Source organism: Sinocyclocheilus rhinocerous, unplaced genomic scaffold (genome assembly GCF_001515625.1).
Source record: "Sinocyclocheilus rhinocerous isolate Xijiao unplaced genomic scaffold, SAMN03320098_v1.1 scaffold2091, whole genome shotgun sequence".
Lineage (NCBI taxonomy): Eukaryota > Metazoa > Chordata > Actinopteri > Cypriniformes > Cyprinidae > Sinocyclocheilus > Sinocyclocheilus rhinocerous.
This window is the reverse complement of record NW_015632714.1, coordinates 77662-85031: the sequence shown is the minus strand read 5'-3', so window position 1 is coordinate 85031 and position 7370 is coordinate 77662. Positions and strand designations below refer to the sequence as shown.

The 7370-nt window shown below is 36.1% G+C and overlaps 1 protein-coding gene across 1 annotated transcript in view; it reads right to left on the bottom strand.

Annotated features, from left to right (window-relative positions):
* Positions 1–7370, bottom strand: part of LOC107742758 (nesprin-1-like) — a 125999-nt gene that overhangs the window by 79975 nt on the left and 38654 nt on the right. The window contains exons 17-26 of the mRNA XM_016555794.1: positions 6508–6710; positions 6260–6424; positions 5521–5673; positions 4535–4678; positions 4281–4448; positions 2756–2914; positions 2321–2485; positions 2035–2169; positions 1100–1258; positions 803–1011 (exon numbers count right to left, since the gene is read on the bottom strand). Coding sequence (XP_016411280.1) covers positions 803–1011; positions 1100–1258; positions 2035–2169; positions 2321–2485; positions 2756–2914; positions 4281–4448; positions 4535–4678; positions 5521–5673; positions 6260–6424; positions 6508–6710 — 1660 coding nt within the window. The remainder of the gene's footprint in view (positions 1–802; positions 1012–1099; positions 1259–2034; positions 2170–2320; positions 2486–2755; positions 2915–4280; positions 4449–4534; positions 4679–5520; positions 5674–6259; positions 6425–6507; positions 6711–7370) is intronic.

Below are 7370 nucleotides of genomic sequence, written 5' to 3'. Positions count from 1 at the left end.
GCATTTATTTGAATTAATTCGGCTAATTATATCATTTACTTGAATTAGCGCGCACACGCGCGAGAGAGAGATGAAAGTTGCGTGTGTGAACCTGATTCTGCGCGTCTCTCTCTACAAGCAATGAGGCTTAGTTCCTTCAAAAACAGCGATTTTACCCCCTCATTGCAGAGAAATATAACGTTGCGAGTCAGTAGCCTGTCGAAGCTATTTTACTAATAAAAAGTATTGTGTTGTCGTGTGCAATAATGTGTGTGTGTGCGTGCGTCTATGAAAGCAGCGTAGCCTGCATATAGTTTTAGTTTAGCTATAAACCCGGGTCGGGTAGCAGACCTCTAGCGCTGACCCAGATCCGGCGTGATGACGTCATTACGCCGGATCTGTGTCAGCGCCGCCACACGCTCGCGACCTTGAACGTGTGACCTTGAACGTGGTAGTTACCTTGCTGTCTATGGGAGGGTCGGGATTGTGTTTCGAAGATGAAAGAAGGTCTAATGGGTTTCGAACAACACGAGGGTGAGTAATTAATGACAGAATTTTCATTTTTGGGTGAACTAACCCTTTAATGCAATTATGAAATGAGCTTAATTGAGCTACAAACAGCTTTACAGAAGACAATAGTGTGATTACTCAGCTCAAATCCATTCAATATTGATTCAATTCAGTTCAATAACTGCTAAAATCAGTGTCATAATCCATTTTATTTCAAATATTCTTATCCGATAGTGCAGTTAAATGGGTAATATTACTGAATATTAATTTTCTAACCAATTCAAATTCAATATTCAAAGGACCAAAGGTTCACCTGGTATTAAACTCCTTCCATTTGTCCGGGTGCTGCATTAGTTTCTGATGTGTGCTGTCAATATCCTCTTTGACCTCTGCAAACGCTGTCCTGGCGTTCTCTAAAGTTTGCCGGGCTTGTTCGCTCTCCGGAAGCTTCGAGCACAGCTCTTCCATATGCTGTAAGCGCTTCTCACAAAGAGCCTGTGGACCCTTTTCCTTAAAAAACATCTACATAAAAATATCCAATGTAAGCATTGCCTATTTCCAAGGTCAGAAAGAGTGCTTATAGAGGGGTTGTAATGCTGGTGGCTCTCACCCTGTGCTCTTTGATTAACCTCTCGCTGCCCATGCTGGGCAGACTGCGGTTCTCACGGGCCACTTCAGCCTGACACTCCTGCACTGATGCCATCAGACGACTCTTCTCCAGCTCCACCTTCAGATGCAGCAGGTGAGAAGGAACCTCTGTTTGGACATCCTGCAGAAAAGATGCATTTTCATATTGTGGGTGCAGTTCAATGCAACTTGCAAAGTGCTTTTTTAAAAAATTCAATTACAGAATTAAATTACTTAAAAGTGGCAGGTTTTGCATTAATTCAGTTTAAAAATGGCCATTTGTTAACCATTTTAAGTGTTAAAAGCACACATTAAAGCTTTCAGAGGATGTATAAATCTCAATTTCGAGAAATTGACCCTTATGACTGGTTTTGTGGTCCAGGGTCACATATATGTGCGTGTGTGTGTGTGTGTGTATATATATATATATACACATATACAGTATATATACATGTACAGTATATATATATATATATACATATAAAGTAACAGAATATAGTGCAATCCTTGAAGTGTAATTAGATCTTTTTATTTTATCTTTGTTTGCTTCTTTCTTTACTTACATTTGTTCCTTCATTTTGAAGAAGACGCTAACGTCAATAATTGTTCAGTATTTATTTATTTATATCATTATATATAAGTGCTTATGTAAATGTTGCTGTTCTGTAACAACATAAATTAAAAATGGTTTGATATACATGAACAGTTAAAACAATAAAAAAAATATTAATAATAATAATAACATGATCAATTTAAAAATATTATTTCTATTATTATTAAAATATAAGTAAATAATTTAATAACAACAACTAAAAATAAACTGATTTTTTAAAATAGAATTATTAGTAACCTTTTGAAACGCTATAGAAATGGTTGGTATTGAGAGGTGAGACTGCAATGCTGTAAGTGTTCTCTGACCTTCCACTGTTTGTGCAGTTTCCTGACTGTTTCCTGCAGATTCTGCTGTTCTTGCTCTGGTAGTATATCTGTGAGTTCATCACAGGCTTTCAGAAAAGCATTGAGAACTCTCTGATCCAGCTGCCCAAAGAACTCCTGCAGGACATTCAATAGAAATGTTATGAAATCATTTCAGCTTTGCAATTTCTCTGAATACATTTCCCTTCTGGAGACCGAATAAAGTTCAAACTCTGCTTTTGGCCTATTTGCCGAGCACTAGAATAGATGGTTGGGTTTCATTTCTCACAGTGTGCTTTTTCAGAAGGTCCTCTGGGTTTCCTCTCTCAGTCATGGAGCTGCGAGCTACTTTCAGAACCTTCTCCAGCTCCACACGAGACTCCTCAAATCTCTTCATCAGGCTGCTGTTCGCCTCCACATGCCTCTTCCATTCTGTGGTTTCTTTTACCATGCCCTTTTTGAGATAAAACATACAGTACAGCAATGAACATTTATAAAAGAAAAATCACAAATGGGATTTATTTCATATAACAATTGTTTCTCCCAAACTACAATGAGATCAAATGGATTCTGCCTAATTCTTCTGATTCTCAGATTGTTGTTCTTCTGTATCTGCTCTAAAGTTTCAGAAGAGATCTCAAACTGTGCTCTGATTTACCAAGATCTTTAGTCATAGATTTTAACCTCAAACATGCATAGAAGACATGACGTTGCTCTTCCTCACCTGTGAAGAGGCCTGAAGCTCTGAGATTCTCCTCTCTAGCAGTGACGTGTCCAGGTGTTTTAGGTTCTTGCTGGTGTCCAGTGATTTCAGAATGATCTGATGGTTTTTATCAATCACTGACAGACACTTTTTACAGCTCTGCTGATAGGTCACCAGCTCCTGATGATTGTGTAAATAGAGAAAATACAAAGAGAGAGAATTATTGGCAAATACATTTTTTAAATATTGTGTGTTCATAAACCCTTAAAATCATAAAATCATAAAACCACACAAAACAATTTTGGGACCAAAACTATTGTACAATTTTCATCATAACCTAAAATATTTGGACTCCTGAATAAACATTTTGACTTGACACAAAGGTTAAGCAAAATTTTTTAATTACATAGAAGAGTTTTAACCAGTGTAATTTTAGTTATATTGAGATGCTATTATCTATTTTTCTATTTTCATTTAAAATGTTTGTATTTTTTTTAAGTTTTTTAAAATATGTTTATATAATTGAAATATTTTTTTATTTTTTTATTTCTAAATTTATTTATTTTATTTTTATTTAATATAATATTTTATTTGTTATATTATGTTTCAGTCTTTTAGTTTTTTTCATGCATCAAGTTAAATTAAATGAATGCCTTGGCTGAAATTGTTTTTTATATACATATGCATGTGTGTGTGTGTCTGTGTGTATATACTGTATATATTAGTGCCTGTGTTTTTCTGTCAATATGGGGTGCTGTGTGTACATTAATGAGGAAAAAAAATTAACTTAAATGATTTTAGCAAATGGCTGCAATATAAAAAAGAGTGAAAAATTTAAGGGGGTCTGAATACTTTCCGTACCCACTGTATATATATATATATATATATTTTTTTTTTAAGTTAACATTCATTTTATTTCAAGTAATTTCATGGCTTTAGTTTTAGTTAACAGCTGTATTTCAGTATTGAATGATATATTATATTATAATTATTTTTAAAATCATCATTCATGGAGCTAACATTATCATAACCCTAAAATCTCATTGTCAAGCCACCCTTGAGTGCAACCCATAGTCCTTTAGTCACCTGACACTTCTGCTTGAAGTCTCCTGGAGCCTCGGAGTCCCGGGAGGAAGTGATGCGGCTCGCCTTCTCCAGCGACTGCATACAAAATAAAAGTTTTTGTTTGCATAATATATGTGTGTGTTCTGTGCATATTTATTATGTACATATAAATGCATAAATTATCAATTAAATTATATAAATACACACACTTACAGTATATATATTGTGAAACTATTTACATGTATTTGCATGTCTATATTTATATTCACATAATTTATATTATAAATAAATATATTTAATATATAAAAATAACATTTTTCTGAAATATATACATGCATGTGTGTGTATTTATATATACATAATAAATATACACAGTACACACACATATTATGTAAACAAAACCTTTTGAGCTAACATTATCATAACCCTAAAATCTCATTGTCAAGCCACCCTTGAGTGCAACCCATAGTCCTTTAGTCACCTGACACTTCTGCTTGAAGTCTCCTGGAGCCTCGGAGTCCCGGGAGGAAGTGATGCGGCTCGCCTTCTCCAGCGACTGGTAGAACCCAGTGATATGTTTCTCCATCTCCTCTAAAGGAGGCAGCATGGCCTGGGAGTCCCTCAGCAGGGGCAGAGCTCTTTCTCTTATCTAAATGAGACATTGAGGTCATAATGTGAGACGGTGTGATTACGGTTTAATGTGGAAGTTCATGGGGGAAAATACAGGGTAGGCACCTTGCTGAGCTCATCCTTGATGGCTGCCATGGTAGCCAGCATCTGTGCGATCTCCTCCTCAGTGAGGTCTTTGGTCAGCTGCTGCGCGTTACGTGTGGCCGTCTTGTACGCCGCCTCCATGGACGGCACTTTGTGCTTGATGTCCTGTGAGAAATGAGTTTTATATAATCTCTAGCTGATGCATCAATAAACATCATTAATTTTTTTTATATAAACTGAATGGATAATTGTATAAATTCACATATTACAGTATGTACAGTATGTGTCAGTAAGATTTTCTTTTAAAGAAATTAATTTAATCAGCAAAGAAACTGATCAAAAGTGGCAGTAAAGACATTTATGATGTTACAAAAGATTTCTATTTTTAAAAATGCTGTTCTTTTGCACTCTCTATTAATCAAAAATACTGAAAATACTGAAAATTAATCTCGCATTCCACAAAAATATTAAGCAGCACAACTGTTATCAACATTGATAATAATAAGAAATTATTCTTGAGCAGCAAATCAGCATATTAGAATGATTTCTGAAGGATCATGTGACACTGAAAACTGGAGGAATGATGCTGAAAATTCAGCTTTGCGTCACAGGAATAAATGACACTTTAAAATATATTCAAATAGAAAAAAACTTATTTAAAATGTTAATAATACTTCACAATTTTATTGTTTCAACTATATATTTTGAATTTTAAAAAATGCAGCCTTGATGCGCATAAGAGGCGTTTTTCAAAAACATTAAAAAAAAAACCTGTCTCATAGCACTTGCATATTCTTGCTCTTTTGTTGGATTTGATTGCTTCTAATGTCATAATTTTATAAAGTCGTTTTGGATAAAAGCATCTGCTAAATGACTAAATGTAAATGTAAAAGTAAAAACAATTGTTTCAGCTCCAAACATTTGAATGGTAGTCTGTCAAGTCTATGCTGCGACTGACCAATCAGTATCAAGTATTCCAGAGAACCAGCTTTGTGAACTCTGATTACCTCAACGTCTTGTAGATATGTCCGTATGTTCAGAAATGAAACTTGAACTGGAGTGTTCATCCTCTCGTTGGCCATGTCAATAAATGCCTTTAAAGCTTCGATCCCATCGTCATAATCTTTTCTCAGTTTGTCCACTTCATCTGCTCTTGCATACTAAGAAAAAAATATCATCAGAATTATGTTTACACCAATATGAATATTGACATTATTTCATAAAACGTACAGATGCAACAGACTGTCAATCAGTGTTAATTTCGTTGACGAATAATTTTCGTCATAATTTTCGTCAACGACATCTTTTTCACCGACGACAAGGAGACGATAACAAACTAAAACTCTTTTTGAATGACAAAAACTATGACGTAAATCTATTGACATTTTTGTCAACAAATAAAAGCATTACACTGTAACTAAACCCATTAGATTTTAGCCGACTAAATTTACTGTAGATGTAGTCGACTAAAATCTTATGATATTTAGTCAACTAAAACTAGACTAAAACTAAAAACTATTTAGATGACAAAAATATGACTAAAACTAAATGGCATTTTAGTCAAAAGACTACGACCAAAACTAAATCAAAATTTGCTGTCAAAATTAACACTGCTGTCAATGAATGTCAATGAAAAACTAAATTATGACTGTGCTGGGTAAAAGAAACCCTGACTTGAGGGATAAAAACAAAATGCTTGATGTGTAGTGTAGAATGAGCACTTAAATGTGACGTCACACGTCTTACATGTTTGACTTTGACAAACAGCTCTCTCCATCTGCCGTTGAGAAGAAGCAACTGCTGTTTCAGTTCTCGAGACACAGTCTCATCGCACGTCTCAATCAGGAAGTTTCCAGCATCATTCATGTCCATGTGCTGCTGAATCCAGTGTGGAAGATTCCGGAAAAACTCCTGCAGAAGAATTCACACTGTTTATACACAACCGTTTTCATTCGACAGCATTTCATCTGAAAGTCTCAAACTTTCCAACGCACCCGTTTGTCGCTCTCTGACTGGTTGAGCATCTTCTCAGCGTCCTCCAGCCAGGCCTGCAGGCTGGCCACTGTGCTGCTGTATTTCTCCCAGTTGCAGATCACTTCCTCCAGCATGCTGCGGACGCTCCTCACCTCCACTGACAGGTTCTTCCACTGTGCTGTGGCATCGCTCAGAAACTTATTCACCCCTTCTACCTCCTCAGCTGAAGGCAAATCACATTATGAATAACAGAGTCTTGCACACTAAAAACAAATGCATTTGTCAATCTGATTTTTGAGTTGCACAAGACACACAAATCAATCCCTAGAGTCAGAAAGGTGCCCAGTGTTGTGGATTAGACCAGTGTTTCCCAACCGGGGTGCCGTCTGTCGAGAGCAGGGGTGCCGTGTAAAAAATTATTTTTTTATATTTTTAAATTGCTAAAATGTTCAAAAAAGCATCTATTATATAATATCCATTTCTGATGTCGCCAATAATTAGAGATGCACCGAAATTTCGGCTGCCGAAAATTAGTTCACCGCTCAGGATTCACTTTCACGTGGTGTGACGCTCTGCGTATTATCCCGCTCTATGCGTGTGCGCTCCGCTCAGTCGCTCCACTCGTATACCGTTCATGCGAATCGGAACAGCAAAGTCCACTCAAAAACTGAGCCGACAGGAAACATCGATGTAATGCAGTATTGCTTCTGTCTGCAATAGCCCTACTGTGCTGTAACAAGGTGTGGTAAATGGGCAACTCTGGTAACGCTGCCCTCTCATTAATTGATCTGCTAACCGCTATGTTATGCTCGCGTGTTCTGATAATAATAGCTTTCTAGGACAAAACATTATTTGGATAATTGGTAAAAAAAAAAAAAAAAAA